Raw genomic sequence first — 25,461 nt, 5'->3', positions numbered from 1 at the left:
CGAGACTCACAATAGCTAATCGCCGACTGCGCGACAGAAAAGGCGGGACCTTCACGCTGATTGGCGGCGACGCGGGCGGCCTCGGCAAGGGCGGAGGCGTAGTGGGTGGACTGGAACGTGAAGTCTCCGCGGTGCTTGATGGGGCTGTGCCGCGGCCCGGCGCTGTTGCTGTTGGGAAACCACCCGTTAGTGCTGCCGGCGTCTCTGCCGCCTCATGGCGGCCATCGGGGTTCACCTGGGCTGCACATCAGCTTGTGTGGCCGTCTATAAGGTGAGGGACTCGGGGAGCTGGGTTGCGGGTGCAGCGTCCTTTGGGTACGAGGCCAAGTCCTTTGGTCTGCGGGGTTGTGAACAGCGTATCGCGGGCCTAGGGACGTCGCACGGAGAGGCGATTCTGCGAGGAAGTCTCGGGGCTAAGGGCTGGGCGGACTCGGCCTCTTCCCCTGCGGCCCCTCAGGAAAGGCAGCTGCGGACCCAGCACATCCAGGGTGCAGGAGGACCCGGGGACATCCTGTGTTCCGAAGGCCCCGAGCCCAGGGGCGGACCCAGGGACTTTCTGGGCGCCGGAGGCCCCAGGGGCGGGGGCGGGCCCGGGAACGTTCTGGGCGCTGGAGGCCCCGGGAGTTTGGGGGGCGGACCCAGGGACACGCTGGGAGCTGGAGGTCCCCCCTGAGGGTGGGGACGGACCCGGCCACGTCCTGGGCGCTGGAGGCCTAGAGGAGGAAGGCGGACCTGGGGACCTCATGGACGCAGGATGCCGGGAGGGGGACCCGAGCGTCTGGTACCCGGAGGTTTCTGGACGTTTGCCAAGAAAGAGCAAGGTGGCGGCGATCTGGAACTGGACCTGTTAATCCCGAGAAGCGTAGGAAGCCAGTTGATGGTGTGTGCTCCAGTCACTTGTCCTTTCTGGAAATGAGTGTGTGACTGGGAGTTTAGGGCTTCTTCTCGTCTGTGGGGAGGCGGAAGGAACCATAAGGGACAGCCCTGATACTCGTCTCACGGTTAAATGTCAAATGATTTGTAGGGAAAAGCCGAAGGATTGTTGCTAATTCATCATATGTAAAAAGAGGGAAGAAAGATTAGCGTTTACAGGGAAAAGGAAAAGAGATAGAAAGGTTAATGTATTAACACGTTATTTTATATAGAGAGGTTATTATCATGTTTCTTCTGTTATCAACTATGCAGAACAGACTGAAAAGAGGCAGCTGGTTGTAGAATTCTGGTTATTAAGATCTAGAAATACAGTAAAGCAGTTTTTGTTTCCACATATATGTCAGTCACAGGGCCCCACATATGTCTGAATGTATCTAAGGAGACTATATATTTCATTTCAAAAGAACTAATACAGTTGTGTATTTACCTCCAGGATGGCCGGGCTGATGTGGTCGCAAATGATGCAGGCGACAGAGTTACTCCAGCCATTGTTGCTTACTCAAAAAATGAAGAGGTACCATTCTCCTCATTTTTGTACATTGAAATAAGTATAAAATGACGTGTTGTAATAGATTGCTCTTTTTCAGGTTGTTGGATTGGCAGCAAAACAAAGTAGAATAAGGAATATTTCAAACACAGTAATGAAAGTCAAGCAGATCCTTGGCAGAAGGTATGGAGTAAAATAATGCTTTCACCTATGGTAAACAAAAAACATGTTTATAATTTAAATGTAAGCATAATTTGAAATGAAACTAGAAACTTACAGTGTGTTTTTCGTTGTTTTTAATGACTGAGTCATTTCACAGAATTCCCCAGTAGGCTGTTATCTTTTGATATTAGTGCTGAATTTTCTCAAAGATGGGATTCACGGAGACATTTAGACATTTGCTTCTCGCTTACAGGTCTGTTAGTATTGGTAGATGCCAGTGTGCATTTAGTTTTGATAATTTGTATCATTCAGAGGTGGCAGTTTGAACTTAACACGTTTTTACAGTACTCTTTAAACTGCGAGATTGCGTGGGAATTTGAAGATTTATTTGCACTATAGTTGAATTTTGTAAAGTCTATTGTAATTGGTGAATATTTATGTAGAAGCTATTGATTTTCTTCTTCAGATCTCTTTGTGACACTTTCTGGGAACTAACTTTTCCAGTTGGCTTACACCTTTAATCATTAGGGAAAACAGCTTAATTAAAGTCTTAAGAATCAGGTTAATCATCTGCTATAACTTTAATTAAAAGATTAAAGAGGCCTGCTTCCCCAGACTTCTGTCTCCTCAAATTATAGATTACCTCAAATTATAATTATAAATTAGGGGTTTTCGTTTTCATTGGAGTTGTAATACTTGATATAGTGTTTTTAAATTTAAAAGTGCTTTCACATCTATTATTTAATCCACAGAAATCCCTGTAAGATTGGAAGGGCAGATTTTATACCTCCTCATTTCTGGATAAGAAATTCAAAGCACGCAGAAGTTACAGTATCCCTAAATTAGTTTAGTGGGGTGAACTCTACAGGACTGTGGTCCAGGACACCTAACTCTTAACCTCAGGTTCTTTCCTTTCTACCTTACTCAGGTGAGAATTTAAGTAGAAATTTCCTTGTGTTGTTTTTAGGTTTGGGAAATCATGGATTAAATTTGATATGTGTGTGTGTATATATATATATATATATATTACATACAGATTTTGTTTTTTTATTATCTCTTACCTATATATTTAGGTAAGTTGAACTTGATGCTCATTTTTTTTTCTTTAGAATATCTGTGATTAAGTCAAAAACTATAGTGTTTTGGAGAGAATTCAAATTGTTGTGAAGATACATACACTCGCATATCCATGTATCTGTTGACTAAACTTAGTACTGAGCATATTGAAAATAAATTGAGTTGCTGTCTAAATTTTTCAAATTATTAACTGAAAAAAAAAAAGGCAGGAAGTAAGCAGCCAATAATATTTTTTTTAATTAAACTGTTTTTTTGAGGTAATGGTAGATTTACATATTGTTGCAAGAAATAATACAGAGAGATCCAATCTATTTCTGGATTTACCATTTTCTCCCAACTGGTAACATCTTGAAAAACTATACTACACTATCACACCAGGGTACTGGCATTGACACGGTCAAAATCCAGAATAGTTCTATAGGTGCATCTCTTTGGGAGCCCTTTTTGGGTTTTGTTGATATTTGGGGGCAGGTGGTGGAAATAAAGATATGGATGTCTTCTGCCATATTAGGCAAAAAGCTTTGTATTAGTGAGAACAACTTTAGCTTGCTTTTCTGGCCCTGGAAGTTACCTTTTAACAAAGGAGCGCAGTGGTGACAGTCAGATGGGTAACACACAGCATAGCATACCACCCAGGCCAAGGTTAGTGAGGAACGAGCCACAGCAGACACATATTACTGCACCACGGTCCTGCTATCCCTTCTCCAGAGTGATGTGTCTCGGGATCCAGGCATCCCCGCCCCCGTTGGTCTATCTACTTACAAGACAATGGTGATTTTTACAGATACACGGTGGTTCCAGGTCTCAGCCTTGGAAGCATCCTGCCTTTTGTGGAGAAGCCAGTCCCCTTGTTGCCAAGCCAGTAAGGCCCTTTGTAGCCCTTGGTCCAGTCCCCATCCTGAGCGAACTCCCAGAGTTGGGCTTTTCTCAACCCTGGCATCCTTTCTCTTTGCAACCTACTTACAGGTAGCACCACTTAACTTACTGCCACAATTATCCTTACACCGTTCCTGTAACTTTCATTCCCCTGTGGCCTTCCAGCCAGAAATGCGGTCCTCCGACCTGGCTTCTCAGCAATTAGCCCAGAGAGGGAAGAAGCGGCTGGCTCCTGGAGATAGACTGGAGCACACAGAAATTCCTCACACCTTCAGGTCGGCACCCTCCTGCCCAAGAGTCTCCTCCAGCTAGCCTTTCTTCCCAGTCCACCATGGCCACTTCCAATAGCAGTGCGGGCATCCGGTGGTCCAGACAAGAGACACGGACGCTTCTCTCCATACTAGGCGAGGCAGAGTACATTCAGCGCCTGCAGACCGTGCATCACAACGCAGATGTCTATCAGGCCGTGTCCAAGCGGATGCAGCAGGAAGGCTTCCGCCGCACCGAGCGTCAGTGCCGCTCCAAGTTCAAAGTCCTGAAGGCATTATATTTAAAGGCCTATGTGGCCCACGCCACAAGTATGGGCGACCCACCACACTGTCCCTTTTATGATACTTTGGATCAGCTTCTCCGAAATCAGATAGTGACTGATGCAGACAACTTAATGGAGGACGCTGCTTGGGCCAAGCACAGTGACCTGAATTTAGCAGCCCCTGACACCCCAGGGGAGGAGGGGACCAGCATTCTGGGAGCAAAAAGGACTCAGGCAGCCGAGCATCAGCCTATTTTGAAAACAGTGAAGGAGTCAGATGATTGTCAGCTGAGGGTCAGTGACCAGATGCCAGAAACCAGTGACCTCGAGGACTCCTGGGATGAATCCTCGGGTGCAGGTAACCCCCAAGCGTGTGAAGGGTCCGGGTCCCAGAGTCACTTGGCTCTCATCAGTGTGTATTTGGATGGTGACCTCTTCAGCATAGTCGCTATTTCAGCCCCTGCCCTCTCGTTTAAACCTAATGGTGAGAGAAAGGGCTCCAGATTTTTAAAAGCTATAACCCTAGGTATGTATGATATTAGAACTCTTTTAAACCTCAAGTACTCTTTAGAACCAAACTCGTTTGGGCATCATTTATAATGGGCACTTAGGAACTTGTGGCTGTAGAAAGGGTTGGATAGCTCCATGGAAGGCAGAGGGGGATGTTTTGGACATACTATTGTAGCAGACCAAAATACCCGCATGAGAAGATGAAGTCTTCCCCACCCCCTGCAGAGCGAGGCCTTGGTTTTGTCCTTGTGTCTCAACTCTGCAGCTGGCTCCAAGCATTCCCATAGCAGGAATGTCCTCTCTGCAACATTGTTGCTTTGTTTTGCAGGGTGCTCTCAAGGGACCCCCAGCTACAGCAGCTCTCATCACCTTTTCAGAGGTGCAGCTGCCCCCTGTCAGAGCATCCCCATGACCAGACTGGCTGTGTCCGGTGAGCCCAGCCCCTGCTCCAGCTCCAGCCGAAACATTCACGGGGTGGCCTCCGCACAGCAGCCTCCAGCCTCCTCCTCCAGGGCTCCTTTTGTTTCTGGTGGGGATAGACCTTTGACCAGTGAGCCCCCTCCCAGGTGGGCCCGGCGAAGAAGGCGGTCAGTGGCCAGGACTATTGCAGCCGAGCTGGCAGAAAACAGGAGGTTGGCACGAGAACTTTCAAAGCGGGAGCAAGAAAAACTGGATCGGCTGATTGCCATTGGCGAGGAGGCCAGCGCTCAGCAGGACACTGCCAACGAGCTCCGCAGGGATGCGGTGGTTGCGGTCAGACGCTTGGCCACAGCAGTGGAAGAGGCAACCGGGGCTTTCCAGCTAGGACTTGAAAAGTTGCTTCAGAGGTTAATTTCAAACACCAAAAGTTAGGAGCTGATCATGCAAGAGTGTATTTCCTACACTGGCAGAGCCTGGGTCCAACCAATGCCTCCTGATACCCCAGCTCCTTTTCCATGTCCTCAGACAAAAAAGAGTGGATGAACGGTTAATATGTGGAGTGGTAGGGACATATGTGCTAGTGGCTGCTCCCAGGTGTCTCCACTAGTTGAAAGACCCTTTAGAAATGCAAGGGGTGGCCCAGTAGAAAAAGGATGCAACCAAGGCCACAGAGCTAGTTAGCCCTAGCTTTGTCACTGATGGGAGACACTTTAGTTTACCTCTATACACCAGCTTCCTCAGCTGCTAAACCTGCCTACCTCACAGGGTTGTTGTGAGGATCAGATGGCTGAAATAGATGTGAAAGGGTTTAAAGCACTATACACATGTAAGTTATTAAAGCATATGACCTTGGCTGAGAGAAGGCTGGGGTGAGGCACAGTAGTTGACAAGATACAGGATTAGGGTTGTACACCATGACCTCATTGCTTAAATCCCTACTAGTTTAACTTGACTGCTTCCTGGAGTTTACAATCTTCAGTTCTTAAAACCTCTCTGTAGTTCATTAGGCTAATGTAGACACAACATGTGTTGGTCCCTTTTTATATTTGCTGTGTCTGTGACATAACTACTAGCAAGCACTGAATAGTCAAACCATCTTTGCCTCTATTTTACTTGTCCTTAGTCTATCTCTATGGATATGGTTCAGAACTGATAGGAAGCCACAATCATGTGTTTTGGTTCATGTTGATAATCTTTAATGAGAAATTGGCTATCTTATAAAATAACTCCCTATAAGTAAATTCTTTGCATTCCATGTTTAGGTTTCTTTATATTCATACTTATATATCTTTAGGTTTGGTTTGTCATTTGGAGATCATGGAAACAATTTGGATTATATAAGCTTCCCAAATACTTGTAGCTAATTTTGTTCTCTGTGTCTTTGTTTTCTGTCTAGAATGTTGCAAAAGGCAAGACTGAGAAAATGTTTCTTCTAGGAAACTCCAGAGTCACTTTTTCTCACAAAGTGTAAACAAAAGTTCACCTTGTTAATGGCATATTATTAGAAGAGAATAGCTTTGGTAACAGTTGAGGGTGGTATGAATAAGGAAAGCCTGCAACAGATAACTCTGTTTAAAAGCACCAGCCCTTCACAGACACATCCCCTTTTCTCTCTGAAACACACACATTTCCTACAGGAGATAGATGGTATTGAGCCAGGCTTCCAACTTACTTTAGAAGGGAAGCCATAACTGACCATCATTAACCTGACTTAAAGCTCTTAGTGGTTATTTGGGCTTCCCAGGTGGCTCAGGAGTAAAGAACCTGCCTGCTGATGCAGGAGACATAAGAGACATGAGTTATTTCAAGAAATATAAAAAGCAGACTTGGAATTTAAAAAGCTTTCCTATAAGCTAGTGGTGGTGGTGGTGGTGGTTTAGTCTCTTGACTCATGTCTGACTCTTGTGACCCCATGGACTGTAGCCCGCCAGGGTCCTCTTTCCATGGGATTATCCAGGTAAGACTACTGGAGTGGGTTGCCATTCCTTTTCCAATGATCTTCCTGATCCAGGAATCAAACCTGTGTCTCCTGCATTGCAGGCAGATTCTTTATCCCTGGAACCACCAGGGAAGCCCTCCTGTAATCTAGAGAGTGAAATAAAAAGTACAGGCCTGTTGGGAGAGGTTTTGTTTTATATTTTGCAGCTCAGTTGCTTACCTAAATGCTGGAAATACCATTAGGTGGAGAAATGGTCCGAACCACAGTGGGAACATCCCTGGAACCAGGAACAGATGGCAGGCAGGCAAGCTGCTCTGGTGAACAAGTGATTATGGAGGAGGCGTGAGGTAGACTACACTGGAATCGAGTTAGAACTCCTGGGTTCTGATGCTGTCACACTTTGTTACATTGAGCAAATCACTTGTCTTTTTTTTGTGCCTCAGTTTATTTATCTCTAAAGAGAAGTTTGTACCTTCTCGTACCTTCCAGAAAATTAGATGAATAGCATAACAGAAGACAAAGTGAAATTATGATTGTCATGTTTTCAGTCACAGCAGCATATTAATGTATGTTTGAAACACTGCTAACAGTTGTATTTTAGGGAAAGATTCTACAGTATTGATATTTATGACTTCTCGTGGACTTGTATTAACTCCATACCCAGACATAGATTCCTTGCTTTAAAAAGGCCTGGAAATGGAGATAATTTTTTTTTAAATTTTCTTCTGTGTTGTTTTAGGCCCTTATGTAGAGGGATCCATTTCAGTTACAACTGGATAACACTACCTGTAGATAGTTAGATTTTCTGAAAAATTAAGGAAGTACTTGAAACAGTTAGGCCCATACTCTATTAATCACTTAATGGTAGCAAAGTACTCCGGCAGGGATTTATTGGAGAGAAGAGAAGTGCTAAAGCATGATGGTCAAGTTGAACTTTAGAGGAAGTAGTGTGCAGACCTGAAGGGTAAAGTAACTTGAAGGTGGGAATAAGATTAAAGGGAAAGATCCTAAAGAAGTCAACAGAATAACAGGCCAAAGCCTGTTCAGAGGAGGAAGTTGTAATAAAGGGAGACTGGAGGAAAACAGGCCCAGATATCGTGCCTGAGCTCTAGGCCCAGCTGGGACTCCCCATCTGTCCACAAGCAGGTCACTTTACCGTTTTGTACCTCAGGCCCCTCCCCTCTGCAGTGGGAGGCCATCCCAGCTACCTCATAGGAGCCGCATGAGGACCCAGTGGACAGATGGCTGTAACAGGTTCTGTGCTGGGATGGTGCGGGAAACAAGCCCAGTAGCATGTTAGTGTGGGGTGAGGATCTGCCTATTGCAAGGGGCCCTTCAAGAAAGAGGAGGATGAAGGCCAGGGTGCCCTGGTAGGAGTGATGCTCTGCCTCCCGAAGCCTGCAAAGTAAATGGTGCTGTGTATACCAGCCTCCCACCACCCTCTGTCTCTCTGTGAAGTGACTTGATCCTGGTGTGGACAAATAAAGTTGCTATCTGTACACAGATGTGGGTCAGTCCACTACTTTCTGGCGCTACTGTGAACATTTGTCCATCATCTCCATCCTCTGCTTTCTGCTTATCCACTGGCTAACCTCCAGGACCTTACCTCTCTGAGACCTTCAGAGCTACATGTGCTTTCTGTCCTCAAATGAACAAGACCCTCAGTTGAGAAAGAATTTGCCATTTCTAAAAGTCCTTTAAGTCCCATTAATCCTATCAGGTCCAAAACTGCCATTTCTAAGAGTTCATTAAATTCCATTTAAAGCCATTAAAATACCCTTTTCTGGCAAATTATCTGAGTGACGGATAACATACTCAGAGAAATCATCCTGCTTGACTTAAATTCTGTTCTAAAGGCATCTAAACCACTACATGTCAGGCCAACATTACAGCATTGATGGGGGAAAAAGTTACCATAGGCACACTTAGTCTTTTTTTTCTTATCCTTAAAATATTTGTCCAGGATATGGTATAAATACTGGGTTTAGAAAAGAGGGCAGGAGTTAATGGAAAGAATACTAAACTTTATATGAAAGATCTGGATTCCAGCCAGTTGTGCTATTAATTAGCCATGTGACGTCAGACAAACTGCTTACCTGTCATAGTGGAGGTGATAGGAGGAATCTACAAATATTGCCAACAAAGTTCTAAGCCAAATTAATCCCATTTTTAAGTCCCTTTCATTTCCCCCTTGTTTACACAGATTAGGGCCCTCATGTTTGGTAACCCTTCAGTGAAGAGCCACTGTTAATTTTCATCTCCTCCTACTAAACAGTTAAGACTGGTCTCTGGACAGAATAGCTGCAGCCCCTTGCAAGAAGGGTTAAGTGGAAGGATTGACCTTATCTTCATTTATAGATGAAATTAGGCCAAGAATCAGACTTTTATCCCTGCTCAAGGCAAAAGTACCTTAGTAGTTCACTGTCTTCACTGCAAGGCAGTCTACCTAGCCTGGTAGAGAAGACCTGGGATCAAGTACTGACTCTTCCCCTTATCAGCTTGTAAGTTGTTGACTGTCTATAAATCTGTTACTCCTGAATACTACCTGCCAAACTAACCCCGCTTAAGTGCTGGGAAGATCCAGTGGAAATGTTTTGTAATCTGCACTAGTCTGCATTAATTTGTATTACTATTTTGAGCAGCGTAATACCCATTGTCTTAGTTTTTTCCTTGCCATACACATTTCTTGAGTACCTACTTTGTATAGGACAGTATCTATCTACTTGTAGTACTCTGTACTTTTACATATAATAATATTCATACTTTTGCTCAGTGCTTTTAGGTTTCAGACATTGATTCATGTTCAGAAACCAAGCAACAAAGGTGGTGTTAGGTATTCCGGTTTGAGGTTTTACCTCCTTTTGTCCTTTTTAATCTCAGTGGTTTGGCTCTGAGATATGATCAAAGATATGATATTATAGGACTTAAAGTAATTGATACTATGAAAATATTCTCAAATGTATAACATCTATTGATAGTAAGATCAGAACAAGTAAGGGTTATTTACTTTCAAATGTGAAGATTAACGCTTTCATGGAATTACTGTAATTATATTTTTATATTTGTTGGTTTGAAGAATATAATCTTTAAAACTTACATATCAATGATGATGATATAAATATTTATATTTGTCTTATGGACAGCTCTGATGATCCTCAGTCTCGGAAATACATCACGGAAAGTAAATGTTTAGTGAGTATGCTTCTATTATTATTTCCCTGTTACACAGAATAACTGCCAAGGTCGTGACCCAATTATATTGATTTGAAACTTTGTATTTTGTTAAAATCATTTCTTATTTTAACACACTTCTTTCACAGGTCATTGAAAAAAATGGGAAGTTATTATATGAAATAGATACTGGAGAAGAAAAGAAATTTGTCAGCCCAGAAGATGTTGCCAGACTGATATTTAGTAAAATGAAAGGTACTGAGTAAAGGAAAAGATCTTTTTAAAAGTTGGCCTTTTAAAAAAGCTAGAGGTGTTTTTTGATCTGGAGCGAAGCAGGGTGATTGAGCAGATGTGCAGTGAGGAGGCCTAAATTATGCTAGACCTGACTGGCCTGCTAACTGGCCATGTGACCTTGATTAGACGACTTCTTTTCCTTGACTGTGGTTTCCCCGGAAGAAATGTAAATGGATGGGGCCAAATCAGCGTTTTCAAAACTTCTAAAGACAAAGTGGCCAGTAAGCTGGTGAAAAGTGAATTATTATGTCTCCCTCAAGATAGTACAATCTCCACAGTGTTTAAGCAGATTAGGTAGGTCTGGCTTTATCACTTCAGGCAAAAGCTTGGAGCTGAGCAGCCTCCTGTGGAACAACTTGAGGACTTCTGGAGTGGGTTGTTGACGAGGCTTACTTCAGCTCTGGAATCTGTGATGAAAGTAATTGGGATGGAGGGCAGCCTTTTATGGTAGTTGGGCTGCACCTTTGTGCATCAGAAGCCCGTTCTCAATGGGGCCCATCTCATTTGGGAGGTGGTTGAAACTTGGAAGCCTGAGAACTACACACTTTAGAAAGTACCTAGTCACATGTCCACGAACTGTACCAAAACCATAGAAAGTAGTGCACAGTTTAAGAGAACAAGAGAAGGAGATCAGTGGGGTGGGACAGCCTCACAAATTGGAAAATCTTTATAATAAAAAGATCTTTGGCACAAAAAAATAAACCTCAGTATCACTTGACATTTTTGTGTATTGTCAGAATTTATGTTTTTCTTCCAGTTTTATTGAGATATAATTAACATACAGCACTATATAACTAAAGGGTATAGTGTAATGATTTGACTTATGTATGTCATGACATGATTACCACATTAAGTTTCATGAACTAAAAAAATTTTTTTTCGTATACAGAAACGGCACATTCTGTCTTGGGCTCAGATGCCAATGATGTAGTCATTACTGTTCCATTTGATTTTGGAGAAAAGCAAAAAAGTGCTCTTGGGTAAGTATAATATGAAGTTTCTCTTAAAGGAAATATAAATTTCACAACATTGCTATATAGTAAAAGGTAAAATTATATGTGAAAATACCTTACACAAAATGTTGTGTTTGTATATCATGTATATATTTATATATGTAAATCCTGTGGTAAAATCGTGGTAATAATCATTAATATTGCCTATATTTTATGAAGTGTCAAAAGAACCTGAAACCGCATGTATTAATATCTTCCTCGCTATTTTGATTGGAAACATTTGATGACCAGATTAAGTTGACGTTTGTGAATCACTTTGCCTTAGTGTATTGTAATTAAGGCTTATGTAGGAATTGTATAAAAATAAGCAATTTTAGAAAGTATTTGAGTTTTTTTTTAACCTAGATAAACATCTAAACAAAAAATTGTATCTAGTTTTCATAAGTTGTTATGCAAATGTAATTGGCAAGCACCCAGTCTTTTGGTCTGTAGATAGAGTTCCTTGTAGGGCTTTGCTGAACATCTGATTTGCTTCTGGGCCACAGAATTGCTTTGTTTACTTGTACTTGTGGAATGTTAAAGCTGTGAACCTAAAGTAAAGAAATTGGAAATGTATTATAAGTGTTTTATAAATATGTATTGTATTAACTCTGAAATGAATTATAAAATATGTCCTAATCTCTTTCTGAAATTTGTAAGCTCAAGCATTTGGAGAGCTTTCTTTCCCTTAATATGGGCACATGTTGTCTTCTTTGTCAAGAAAATAGACTCTGAACATTATTATTTTAAAGAGAAATTAATCTCTACACTTAAAGACTTAGGTCTGTTTCTTGTGTTCTGTTATCTTGCTTCTAAAAGATCATTACCCTTCATGTTCTGCTTGTGAAATCTTATTTGCTATTGCATAAAATCTTTAGCAGAGCATTTCTAAAAATGTAGACTTGAACATGCGATACCAAATTGATTAAAAGCACATTGTCCACAGGGAAGCAGCCCGAGCTGCTGGGTTTAATGTTTTGCGGTTAATCCACGAACCGTCTGCAGCTCTTTTGGCTTACGGAATTGGACAGGACTCCCCCACTGGAAAAAGGTAAAAACCATATTTTCAGCTTTAAGTTTTTCAGTGTAGAAAACATTTTAGATGATAGCAGTTATTTCAATAGAGATTGTTATATAGTGCAGTCATTCCAAGCTTTTATAGATGGAAAGACATCAAAATCCTCATCTAGAGTTTTTCAAATAGATGAGAAAGATGTCCTAGAAAGCAGAGAACAGATATAACAGGAGGGAAGGTTGCGCTCTTCTGCCCTTCTCTTATCATCTAACACTTTGTCCCTTTAGTGAAGGAAGATTTGCAGTTTATAAGCCAGCCAAGTTACAACTGAAGCTCTAGGACACTGTTAAGTTTACTACCAATTTGAATATTAAACATACTTAGAAAAACAGTGAGGACTTTCATGGCAGGCGATAACAGAAAAGACAGGATGGGAATTTAAGATTTCATTTGATAATGAAATAGTAAAATGTACTCCTAATTTAATTGTAAAACTGGTCCTAATAGATCTGACACATTGTGCAACTTTAGGGATGTCAATTCAGATGTGTTAATTTTCCCTAATTTTATCTTTTTATTCATATCTCACAAAGAAACTAATATAAATCACTAGGAATTTAAGTAATCTAAAATGTAGAATACCAGAAATTTTGGATTTTGACTCATAGGAAATTAATGCCTAGTTTTGCATATGTTTTAACTTTTGTAGAACATGGACATTGCAGTAGTAACTAAGAGTATTAACGAAGTTTCTATATTTAATGCTCTTAGACTTACTTTAATTGCAAATCTCTTTTTTATTTACTTTGAAAAGTTAGTGTCTTGAACTCCAATTAGTGAGAAAGAATACAATTTTACCAGCAGGATTAAATAAAAATGAGCTTTGACTTAAAATCAGAAGATCTGGTTTCTAGGCTTGATTCATTCCTAAGCGATAACCATGGACACCTCAATTTCTCCCGTAAGAGCTTCAGTTTCCTCATTTGTGATTTACAGGAGTTAAACTAAATGACTTCTTAGTTTAAGAAATCAAAATTGGCTTTACAATACTATGATTCTCTCATAACTTACTCGTGGTTTTTTTTTTTTTTTTTTAAGCAACATTTTGGTGTTCAAACTTGGAGGAACGTCCTTATCTATCAGTGTCATGGAAGTTAACAGTGGAATATACCGTGTTCTTTCAACAAACACTGATAATAACATTGGAGGTACCCACTTCACAGAAACCTTAGCACAGTACCTAGCCTCTGAGTTTCAGAGGTGAGTATTAATGGACTTGATACGTTTGGTGATAAACCTGAAATTTAGCTTCAGGTTTAATTTTTTTCACCGAATTTATTTGAAATTGTTCTTTCAAAGGAGGGCATGGTTTTTCCAGGGCACTGGATATTTTCATGTCTGAAATTATACAATCTATCCTGGCAAACAGGTGAAAGCAGAGACCCAGCTGCCTAGTGCAGTATACTTAGAGTTTTCACTCGGTGTAAGGGACCACCAGACACTGAACTGCATGAACTTGGATCTCAAGTTCAACTTCCTAATTCGTCAGTGGTTGCTTTTATGTTTGGGTGAAGGAGGGTAAAGGCAGTAAGGTTTCACTACCTTCTGAGCAGTTTTTACAGGTGTAAAAGATTATGTTGTAGTTAGATTCCAATGAACCAGTCTTATGTGCTGTCTATTACCACAAGGAATATTTTAGTTTTGTTGCGGGATGTAATTATTCCATTCAAAATTCTAATCCTGTTTGGCACATCATGAGTCAAATATATAAAGGTTATATTTGGGACATCACTGCTCTAAAAAGTAGTGTTTTCATCAGTTTGACTACACTGGGTTAAAAAAAAGTCCTGAAAAAGTGGTAATTTCTCATTTGTTCAATAAAGACCTATGATGCTTTTTGTTATAAAGGTGTTCCAACTCAAGGAAAGTGAAAGAAAGTGAAAGTCACTCAGTCGTGTTTGAGTCTTTGCGACTCCATGGATTATACAGTCCATGGAATTCTCCAGGCCTGAATACTGGAGTGGGTAGCCTTTCACTTCTCCAGGGGATCTTCCCAACCCAGGGATCGAACCCAGGTCTCCCGCATTGCAGGTGGATTCTTTACCAGCTGAACCGCAAGGGAAGCCCCTCCCACTCAAGGAAGGGCACTGTTAATTTTATTATGGGTTTTAAACCTGTTTAAAAGCAGAGCCATCAGTCACCACTTAGCAAGCAGTTTTAACAGTTAACTCACCTTGGAGGTAGAAGAACTGTAATTTTACATATTTTATAGGTTTCAAATTTCTTTGAAGAAGCACTTTTAGTTTTTTTTTTTTTTAATGCTGGACAGATAATTCTATGCCATTCAACAAGAATCATGCTATGGTTGTAAAGGGTGAAGTATGAGACTTGACCGAATTGCATGAATCTCCTTCAACGTCCTTTTGTCTCATCTGCAAAAAGATGATGGCTCCTCTACCTCTTCAGTGCAGTCCATAACTGTGGTTAAACAATCCAGCAATTCAGAGTCTTAAGGATATTGGTTATTCATTTTTCCTGAGACCCCTCTTCAAATTCTCTTTCTTTATATATTCTGAAAAAATAAAATCTGGTATTAATATTGATTCTTGAGCTTATTTATTTATTTTTTTACTGGCCATATGGCACAGCATCCAGGATCTTCCCGACCAGGGATGGAACCTGCACCCCCTGCAGTGGAAGCACAGAGTCTTAACTACTGGACACCAGGGAAGTCCCTGATTCATGAGCTTACAATCATCCTAATGGGGATTATCCAGATTTTAATTACAATAAATTCTAAATGACCTAGTAATTTTTAAACTTCAAAAACTGTATTTCTTGTTTAGATCCTTCAGACATGATGTGAGAGGAAATGCCCGCGCCATGATGAAGCTGATGAACGGTGCTGACACTGCAAAACATTCTTTGTCAACCTTGGGAAGCGCCAATTGCTTCCTTGACTCATTGTATGAAGGTCAGGATTTTGACTGCAACGTGTCCAGGTAAAACTGCAGTTCGAAAAACTTCAAAAAGTTCCAAATGTATTCACATTTAGGTGTAATTTTCTCACTTTGGATTTTTCATTTTCTCACTTGAGGTTTTTAGCCCACTATAAAAGGAGAGCTTTTCTGTTTCTACTTCCAGGGTTTTCAGCTCTTGTCAGACTAAATGACTGTTCCCAAAGCAATCATGTCAGTGGTGACTGCCCTGTTATGTTAAACCTACCAGGAGCAGTGTGTGACAGGAGCATCCCAGGCCTTTGAAAGAATGATAAGGGGAGACTTGAAAGTTCCTTTCTTGACTAGCAGTCCCACCTGTATAGTCCCTAGTTCTTTGTGGGGCTTCCACATGCATCAGTGGTTGTTTACTATTTCACTGTTACCCCTGTGTGGCAGGCTATATTCTAAGTTCGTTCTTATGTATTAACTCTCAAATTCTCATAGCAACCCAATGAGGTAAGTGCTGTTGTTTTCCTTACTTTACTCAGGAGGTTTCGTTTCTTGTCCAAGGTTATCCAGCTATCCAGACCTGGGATGCAAACCCAGCTAGTTTGAGTCCCAGGTTCGTGCTCATTACCTGTCACCTTACTCTGAGGATTGATCTCTGTCTTGGTTTTATTTGCTTTGTCATCCATTGGCAACATTTTAAATTTTAATAGCTTTTGTGACATTTAGTAAACACAGGTTTAATGTGCATAAAATTATTTTTAATGCTCATATCTTTTCCATAATCCAAAACATTGGTTACAAATGATTGCACCTCCACCCAGGAATGGGTAGGGGAGGCCATTGTTCTCTCATTGTGTGTTGTGTATTACTCACCACACTAATAGCTACCGTGAGTTAGCACTATTTAAACCTCCCAACAAGCTAACAGGTGACTTGGAAGCCTAGTGAATATCCAGAATACAGTATTACATTATTTTTAGGCTTTAAATTCTCTCTTTGTCTGGCCCTTGTAGCTTGCTCCCTCTTTCTCCCTGGGTTTTCCCTGATTCCAGGTCAGCACTGCCACCAGTGGCTATTTAAAATTTTTAGTTAATTAAATAGGTAAATAACATTAAAAATTCATTTCCTCAGTAGCATTAGCCAGAATTAAGTGCTCAGTAGTCTCAAGTGGCCAGTGGCTCCAGAAAGTTCTCTAGATATTTTAAGACATTTCAAGCTACAACCTAAAAGAAAGTTGTTCCATTGAATTTTAATCTCTTGTGGGCAAGAGAGTCTTTATACTTTTTCTGTTTCCAGAATATTTAACTTAGTGCTAAGTTTGTCCAAGTACTCAGTAAATGTTTGCTTATTCATATCAGTTATTAAGAAGGAAATAGAATTTGTCATTTTATTTGCTAGCATTCAGGCTTCTCAAGGGGTGCAAAATAACCAAACTTAAATGCAGCAGAGGCTCAGACCATAAAGAAAAGTAGTGAGAAACAGTTTTTAAAACTTTAAAACATAAAAATAGCAAAAATTTCCAAATTATGGTTTGATTTGAATCAATAGATTTATTGGTAGAAATGCCATACACTGAGAATTTATTTTTAGGTTTTTTGACAGCTTATAAGCAGGCTATGGGTATGATAATTTTTCTATGTGAATTTAATATTATATACATTTGTATGTAGATGAATAACCTAGACTTTTTCCTCCCATGATATTGCTCTGCTGAGTGCTTAATATCCTGTTCTGATCATAAACCTACTCTTAAAAGATCTATTACAGTAGGTTTTGACATTACCCTTTACAAGAAAAAGATATCTTGTTTAACTTATTTCTGCTGTCTCTTTTGTGTTTATGTGTTTTTACAGAGCAAGATTTGAACTTCTGTGTTCTCCACTTTTTAATAAATGTATAGAAGCAATCAGAGAAGTCTTAGAACAAAGTGGATTTACAGCAGATGATATCAACAAGGTAATAACTTTTGTATTTTTCTTATTTATGTTAGGAATAGTTTTCGACTGGGAATTTAGGATATGGCCCCTTGGTACCGAAAGAGTATTTTTATACATGTAAATATTTTCTTACCTTACATTAGGAAATAAGGAAATTTTGATTAATGGCTCTAATGAACTCACAGTTCTGTGTGTTTATTAGCAAAAAAGATTAAAATTCTTTTTCAGTGTATTTTTTGTATATAAGCAAAAACTGACAAATATTAGAGTGTTTCTTAGGTGTCAGGCACTGTTTCTGAGTGTTTTACATGAATTAACTTGCTGTATCTTAACCAGGAACTCTATGAAGTAGGTGATATTATTTATCTCCATTTTATAATTGGAGGCACAGAGGTACAGAGATATAAGTAGCTTCATGGTTATCATGTGGCTAGTGGTAGAACCAGGATTTAACTCAGTGTGGTTCCCAGTTCTGCTTTTAACCAGTACAACGGTCTCCTCTCTGCTTGCTGAGAAATATTGCATATTTGCTTGCATAAGAAGATTTAGAGACTTTGAAGAATATTCTACTGGTTTGTAGTTTTTTTCCCAAGATTATTTCTACTCTTTCACAATATATATACATTTTTTCATTGTTGTTGATAAAGGAATTTTCATATAAGAAAACTCAGAAAATAGTCCAGTGTCTTACTTTATAATAAACTTGTCAAATTTGTTGCACAATTTTGAATTTTATGTTCCTTATACAATATTATAACCAATGTCTTTGTCCATATTACTACATAGTCTTCATCAACACAATTTTAAATAGACTCTTGGACTTCCCCAGTGGCTCAGTGGTAAAGAATTTGCCTGCCAGATCAGGAGACGGGGCTTCAATCCTTGGTCCCGGAAGGTTCCATCTGCCACTGAGCAAGTGAACCCGTGCGCCACAGCTACTGAGCCTGTGCTCTAGAGCCCTGGGGTCACAGCTGTGTAGCTAGCGCACCCTGGAGCCTGTGCTGCACAAGAGAGCAGCCCCGCTCTCCGCAACCAGAGGAAAGTGCGTGCGGCCGCAAAGACGCAGCACAGCCTAAATAAGTCAATAAGAATTGAAGAAAGAATTTTAAATAGGTTCTTAATATCCTAGAAAAGCAAGAGCACCGTAGGTTATTTCATTGTTCTTTTGAACTCCTAGATCGGGTCTTCCCTTCCCCAGAAAAGTGGTGCTCATCTCTTCCTATATTTAAGATTATTCTTTGGGATAAGTTTCTATAATAAAAATATTGAGTCAAAGAATATAGATAGCAGAAGCCTATTTTTACCTTCAGTTACTTTTCAAAAGAGCTGGATTAACTCATACTTTCATCAGCAGTGTATGAGAACAGACATTTTAGTATAACATTGCTGACACTGAGTTTTACATTTAAAGATAAATTTTCCATTAAGTAGTTGAAAAGAGATGTTTTTACTCTATATTTTACTATTATAGGACTCTTTGAAAAAGTATTGTCAATGTTACTAAATAGTAAATGTGTAAGTTTGTATTTCCTTATGTGTAAATATTTCGTATTCTTTAACTGTTTAGTCGATTAAATCTTACGGATTTTTAAAATTTATTTGTGTAAATGCTCTGTATAATCAGAAAATTAACTGCTATTTACTGCAACCTTCGTTTGAGGCATGTAGTTTACTATTGAATTTTGGTTCTATTAGGGAGGATGGGTATTTGACACACCGAGGTTTCATTTATTGACCTATTTAAATCTGTTGGTCTGTTACTCTCATTTCTTCAGCTGCTTCTGAATTTACCAGTTCCATCTTTGTTGAAGTGTTTGACAAATATTTATTACTGTTTTCTTTTAATTTGCTGTAGTTTGAAAGTTTTATATTTTCACTATTTTTGTGTATGTTGTAACATGAAAGTTGCATTCTTTTGTCTGTTTGTGGAGGTTTTAGTTCAGTTGGGTTTTTTTTTTTTTTTTTTGCATACATATGCTATGCACTGTGGTACGTGAGTGGAAGAGTGGCTTATAAAGATGAAAGCACATGGTATAAATGATACAAGGCAGTGGTGGGAAGGGAATGAGCTTGGAGACAGATCCAGCTGAATTGGAAAGCTCACAGTGCTAATAGTTCCAGAATAGACCAATCACTTAATTTCCTGAGCCTTACTGTCTTGTCTCTTCTTACTAGGAGGGTGATAATATTTAACTTTCAAGTAAGTATTATTATTCTATAGGGTTGTTGTGAGGATTAAATGAAAACCATGTATGGCACAGGGTGTGACGTACCATAGATGATCAGTTAATGTGAGTTCTCTTCCTTCATTAACTGGTCATACAACCCTGACATTAGATATCACAGATGGTACAATCCTCAATTGCTTGACTAAAGATCAGGTACATTCTTAGAATTAAGGTTGGTTTTGTTTTTTTTTTTTTTTTTGGTGTATAATTGCTTTACAAAGTTGTGTTAGTTTCTGCTGTACAATAAAGTGGATCAGCTATATGTATACATTTATTGCCTCCCTCTTGGGGAGGCGATCGCCCCCCTCTTGGGGAGGCGATCACCCCTTAAGGACATCACAGAGCACTGAGCTGAGCTCCCTGTGCTATACAGCAGCTTCCCACTAGATACTTCTAAAATACAAGCTTTTGAGAATTTAAAAATATAGTGTTGTCTCTGTAGTTTGTTGACCTTGTGACAGTAATGAACAACCCCCAGGTCTCACTGGTTTTCTGTAGTGAACAGTTTTTTCTTGCTTGTGTTCCACACGAGCAGCTGAAGGTGGCCGTGTGTCTACTGCTTTGGCATTTTTCTGTGTGCTTCTCATTCCATGACCCAGGCTAAAGGAGCAGCTCTCGTGGTGGAAGGGAAAGAGGAAAGCAGCTGGCGGAACATGCAGGGCTTTTAAAACTTCTGCTTAGATATGTTGTACTCCAGTGTATTCACATTCACCTGGCCAAAGCTAAACCCATGGCCTGTCCTGAGAATGGAGCAGAGAAATAAAAGGGAGGGGTTGCAGTGTCTGGGTAGTAGCTGTGGGTGGGGATGTTTAATCCTCTTACAGGGATAGAGGGAGAAAATGATGGGCTTTATATTCACTGAAACATTTAATCCTGGCAAAGTCAGGAAATTGGCTCTCCATTTACAGATGAGGAAACTGTAGGGTTGGCCAAGAAGTTCCTTTTCATCAGCTGTTATGGAAAAACCCAAATGAACATTGTGGCCAACCCAATAAAAGGTTTCCAGAGAGGGTAAGGACTTTCCCTGAAGTAATGCTGGCATGTAAGTGATAGAGCCAGGATTGGAACTCAGATACTTGGCCTCCATAACCAGGGCTCTTTCTTTACTCTTTTGTCATTTTAAACTTTGTCATTATAAGTAAAGAATATGTTAAATATTAACAGTGTACTAAATGCATGTTTATATGTGTATATTTTATATGATAAGTTTAAAATAATATGCCAAAATAGGGCTTCTTATATTTTACCATTTCATGTGATGAAGATGGCCTGTTACATCTAATTTTGAGAAACAATCATTGTTCTAAAAGTAAAAAAACTGAAAATTGTTTTTATTTTCTAGGTTGTCCTTTGTGGAGGGTCTTCTCGAATCCCAAGGCTACAGCAAATGATTAGAGATCTTTTCCCAGCTGTTGAGCTTCTCAATTCCATTCCTCCTGATGAGGTCATCCCTATTGGTGCAGCTATAGAAGCAGGAATCCTTATTGGGAAAGAAAGCCTTTCAGTGGAAGATGCTCTTCAGATAGAGTGTTCGGCCAAGGATATTTTAGTTAAGGTATGTTTAGCTTGTCTTTACTTTTCCATACATAGTATAAAGTTATTGCCACAGGTTTACATACATACGGTTTTTAAAATAAAACCTTGTACTGGTAAAAATTTTTAATTTAGGTTTATAATTTTACTTGTAATGAGTTTCTGATATTCTTTCAGTTGATATTAATCTGTTAATTTCTTAATTTGCTATCGTTTTAATCATAAGCTTCTAATACAGGTTGAGAAGTGTATGTTTCAATTTATTTTTAAAGTGGGTTGGGATTAAGGATCAGTTCCATTTTCTTCTCTTTGCTGCTTTGTAGTGTTGAGATTATCAACAAGGACTATATCGTCATTTCTAATAGTGATTTTTTTTCTCGTTGTAATGATATCAAAGGATGTGCATATTATTTTCCTGCTTATTAGGGAGTTGATGAATCAGGAGCCAACAGCTTCAAAGTACTGTTTCCATCAGGGACTCCTTTGCCAGCTCGAAGACAACACACATTACAGGCCCCTGGAAGTATATCCTCAGTGTGTCTTGAACTCTATGAGTCTGAGGGGAAAAACTCTGCAAAAGTAGAAAACAAGTTTGCACAGGTGAATATATCAGATTATACTATGAATTAATCACATGAAACCATTTAGCTTTTCCTTCTGGTTTAGGTTCAGTTTAACATTAATTCATAAACTGTGCATATAGGACATTTAACTTTTTTTTTTTAAAACAAAACTTATTTAGACAGGCTGAAATGATTATATGCTAATTTGAACAGGTAATCTGTACAAAAAATTTTCATTTTTTATTTCCTTCATATTGGATTCCATCATGTGTGCTTTGTTCTTTCTTTAGACCCAACAAAAAAATACAATCTACTTTTCAATCAGTCATTTATTCCCCTCTTTGCCTTGTTTAGAAATTCTTAGGATCCCTCAGACAGTTCCTTCTGGAATGAACTTTCCTCTTCTCCCCCAGCCAACCCCAGTGGGTTCACCTTTACAGGCTATGGGACTAGGACAGGGAATAAGACATGAATGTTTCTTCACTGGGATTAACACATTGTTATGAATGGATTAATTGTACTTATTCATTTTGGAAAGAGAAGAAACAAGCTATTTCAATTTGAAAGAGGAAAACGAAAACGAAGTACAGTTGTGTTTCTACTTCTCTTTGTGCTCTCTACCCTCCTTGACAATAAGGTCAGTGGCAGGGGAAATGACATTTATTTGTTTGCTAAATGCCAAGTGTGCTCTACTAGGCAATTTACAAACATAATCCCAAATGCTATGAGATAGACATTGTTGTGCATTTTATAGGTGATTAAGAAACAGGCTCATGATAGTAAATACCTTGTGCTTGATTGAGCTGAGATTTATCCTCAGGTTGGTTTTACTCCTGAGCCCATGCTCTTGCCATTGCAGCATGCTGCCTCTGACATAGGATAAGTTTGCTTTTTCAAATACCACATGCTTGGATCATATGATATGGTCCTCTACATCCTTTAAAAAGTATCAGGTGGAGCCATGTAATTTGCTTAGAAACATGCCCAAGAAGTAATGGACTTCCCAAGGGGCACAGTGGTAAAGAATCTGCCTGCCAGTGCCAGAGACACAAGAGACCTGGGTTCAATCCCTGGGTTGGGAAGATCCCCTGGAGTAGGAAATGGCAACCTACTCCAGTATTCTTGCCTGGGCTCCTTCAAGCTAGTAAAGGTTTCAAAGCTCCTCCATATGCTTCTGCAGTGTATCACTATAAAAGTATTTTGCTGTGCACCAGGCTCTAAACTCAGATGGAAGTAGTATTCATCTCTTGAATCAGTGCATTTCTTACATTTTCTTTGGACACACTACTCTGAGACTCTGTAGCTACCAGATGCTGGAAAGGAAAATAGTCACATAATACTGAATTTGGAAGAGAATCTTTTACAGATTCCATCTCTTCTAACTGCCTCAGTTTACAAATGAGTAAACTTGGTGTTTACCTAAGGTCATAAAATTTCATGTTGGCAAAATCTGAAAAGTCACTTTCAAACTTGACCTGTCATTATGCCTTTCTTTAGGAAACCGAGTAATTTTATAGTAAATCCATTAATAATTCTTACTTACAAATGTAATCATAGTAGTACAAAAGAAGTTGACATGTATTTCTTTTAAATGGTTTTTTCAAGTGCATTGAAAATATTTGAATTTTTTAAAGTATATATAAAAGGCTTGCCAAAATGTAATGTACGCATTACTGTAATAGTGTAGTCACCAAAAAGAAAAACAGTCTTTATTTTCTGAAACAAACAGTATCATTTTAATCTAGGACATGACATTTAAGAGGAACAAATAATATTAGTTATCTTCCATGCCCTCCTTTTAGAGGAGACGTGTCAGTTAAGAAAGCTTAATTCTATGCTCTGAATTATGATAAATGGTAAAAGAACTGAAAACAGCCCTGTTTTAAAAGGTTTTTTCAGTAATGAATAAGATTTAGTCCATTGGAATAATTGATGCATCAGTTTATTAATGTCAAAATACTGAATCATCTTTGTATTATTTTTGCCTAAACAGGTTGTGCTCCAAGATTTAGATAAAAAAGAAAATGGATTACGTGATATATTAGCTGTTCTTACTATGAAAAGGTAAAAAATTAATGTACTTCTGATGTTAAGAAAATTTGCTTTGAGATTCTGCCTTTTTTTCCATTGATTCATCTGTTGTCACTCTGAGAAAATCATTAAAAGCTTGTAAAGATCTTATCAGTAACTTAAATTTTTCCCTGTAAAATTAACTGTATTTGCCAAGAAAAGTATATCTCAAGTCATTACCATTCTGAATTTTTTGTGACTTCTTTTATTATTATGGGTGTAGTTCAACCTAAAAACTGGTCCATGCAAGTTTGAGACATAATTTTTATCAACTTTAAATATGACTTCCTAAGGTTTACATAATTGATTTTTGTCCTATGAAAGGGTAAGTTTATTTCAGTATTTCAACAGGAAATCTATAGAACATATACTACAAATTAAATTCAGCTGTTATCATTTCTTTAACAATAGTCCATCCATAATACTATGTCTTACAAGTAAATCATTTCCAAATCAACGTTAAGGGCAATTTATTCCATAAATCATATTTAGCCAGAATGTAGAATTCATTAGGGTAGATCTATCATGGCCTGGGATTGAAAACAACTCAATGTATCTTGAACTTGCATAAAGTTTTCAACTCAAGGTCTTTATCATCATGGGTTCTCAAGGAATACAACCTTCATCAGAGTGACACAGAAGGAGATTTTTAAAGAACAACTACCCAAGTATGGCATATGATTCTAAATGTAAAGACATGAAGTTGTGTTTCAGTTATTTGTCTCTTAATACTCTTCTTTCAAAAGGTAAAATGATCTCTTATTTACTCAAAGTCCTCAAGTAGTTTCTTACGAACTTTCTGCTTTTATAAATTGAGCTTATGAAGTGTTACTATTTTTTGTTTGCACAGGGATGGATCTTTACACGTGACGTGCACAGATCAAGAAACTGGAAAATGTGAGGCAATTACTATAGAGGTGGCATCTTAATATTTTAGAGGAACCATGAATTTTTTAAATCTAAAATGTCAACATTATTTCATTTTGTTTAAGAATGTTTATATTAAAATACTTTTCAAATTACCTGTATGATCTATGTTTCTATTAAACTATAGTATATTGGTAATTGTTGCAAACTTATTTTTGTTGTTTTCCACTTAAAGATTTCCATTATTAGCGGGAAATACAAAGAACTTTTTCTATCATGAACCTACTTAGAATAAAATGAAGGAAACTTTACTGGAAATTCAATGTTGCAGTTAAAAATGTTTTCTGTCTTTACAATTTCTAATTTTAAGAAATTCTTATTAATCAGCTAAGAACAGTTTAAAAGTCTTTGATGTTAAATGAAAGAAACCATAGAGCCATATGCAAAGTAAGATACCATTTTTGCTTAAAAAAAACAACAACACACAATTGTTTATAAATCCACATGTGACACATGTAGAGAAAAGGATGGACAATTGAACACCAGACTCTTAACAGTGGAGGGAAATACACGGGATACACTTTTTATAATTATCTTGAGGTTGATTTTTTTCCCTCTAACAAACATGTTTTTCATTTGAAATTGAAAGTTTTTTTTTATTGTGAAGAAAAGCCTAGCCACTTTCTATTCACCAGAAAATGCTGACTAGTGCATTGAGAATACTTAGGTGGATACTGAGGAAGAAGCTTTTTCTCTTAGTAAAACAAGACAGCTAATCTGCCTGTATTGAAGAGAGAGCTTGAAGGTGAGCCATGTGCATCAGACTCTAGATTTCATTACCAAGGGAGGATTTTCCACTCGTTTCTTTCCTTGGTTCCCAGTGGACTTGAGAAGGAGAAATATCTTT

General features: G+C 38.9%; 1 protein-coding gene and 1 non-coding gene across 6 annotated transcripts; one reads left to right on the top strand and one right to left on the bottom strand.

Moving 5' to 3' along the window:
* Window positions 1-13: 13 nt before the first annotated feature.
* Window positions 14-24,877, top strand: HSPA14 (heat shock protein family A (Hsp70) member 14). Of its 5 annotated transcripts, XM_027559882.1 has the most exons (16): window positions 41-271; window positions 1,367-1,447; window positions 1,521-1,603; window positions 3,701-4,425; window positions 4,906-5,404; window positions 10,080-10,128; window positions 10,257-10,362; window positions 11,291-11,381; window positions 12,340-12,444; window positions 13,507-13,668; window positions 15,255-15,410; window positions 17,210-17,312; window positions 20,864-21,076; window positions 21,481-21,654; window positions 23,611-23,681; window positions 24,538-24,877. In XM_027559882.1, exons 4-16 carry the CDS (start codon window positions 3,867-3,869, stop codon window positions 24,614-24,616), a joined length of 2,367 nt encoding a protein of 788 aa, XP_027415683.1. In that variant the 5' UTR covers window positions 41-271; window positions 1,367-1,447; window positions 1,521-1,603; window positions 3,701-3,866; the 3' UTR covers window positions 24,617-24,877. The 5 variants fall into 5 exon arrangements, with proteins under 5 accessions (XP_027415687.1, XP_027415683.1, XP_027415684.1 ...); XM_027559886.1 differs by lacking the exons at window positions 3,701-4,425; window positions 4,906-5,404 and having other exon boundaries at window positions 14-271; XM_027559883.1 differs by lacking the exons at window positions 41-271; window positions 1,367-1,447 and having other exon boundaries at window positions 1,519-1,603; window positions 3,444-4,425.
* On the bottom strand, window positions 21,983-22,106 carry LOC113903793. Its single transcript, XR_003514326.1, has one exon. It is a non-coding gene; the product is annotated as a small nucleolar RNA SNORD22 (small nucleolar RNA).
* Window positions 24,878-25,461: the final 584 nt, after the last annotated feature.

The sequence above is a fragment of the Bos indicus x Bos taurus genome, chromosome 13 (genome assembly GCF_003369695.1).
Source record: "Bos indicus x Bos taurus breed Angus x Brahman F1 hybrid chromosome 13, Bos_hybrid_MaternalHap_v2.0, whole genome shotgun sequence".
Lineage (NCBI taxonomy): Eukaryota > Metazoa > Chordata > Mammalia > Artiodactyla > Bovidae > Bos > Bos indicus x Bos taurus.
The sequence above is the reverse complement of the archived record's forward strand: the minus strand, read 5'-3'. Positions and strand labels throughout refer to the sequence as shown.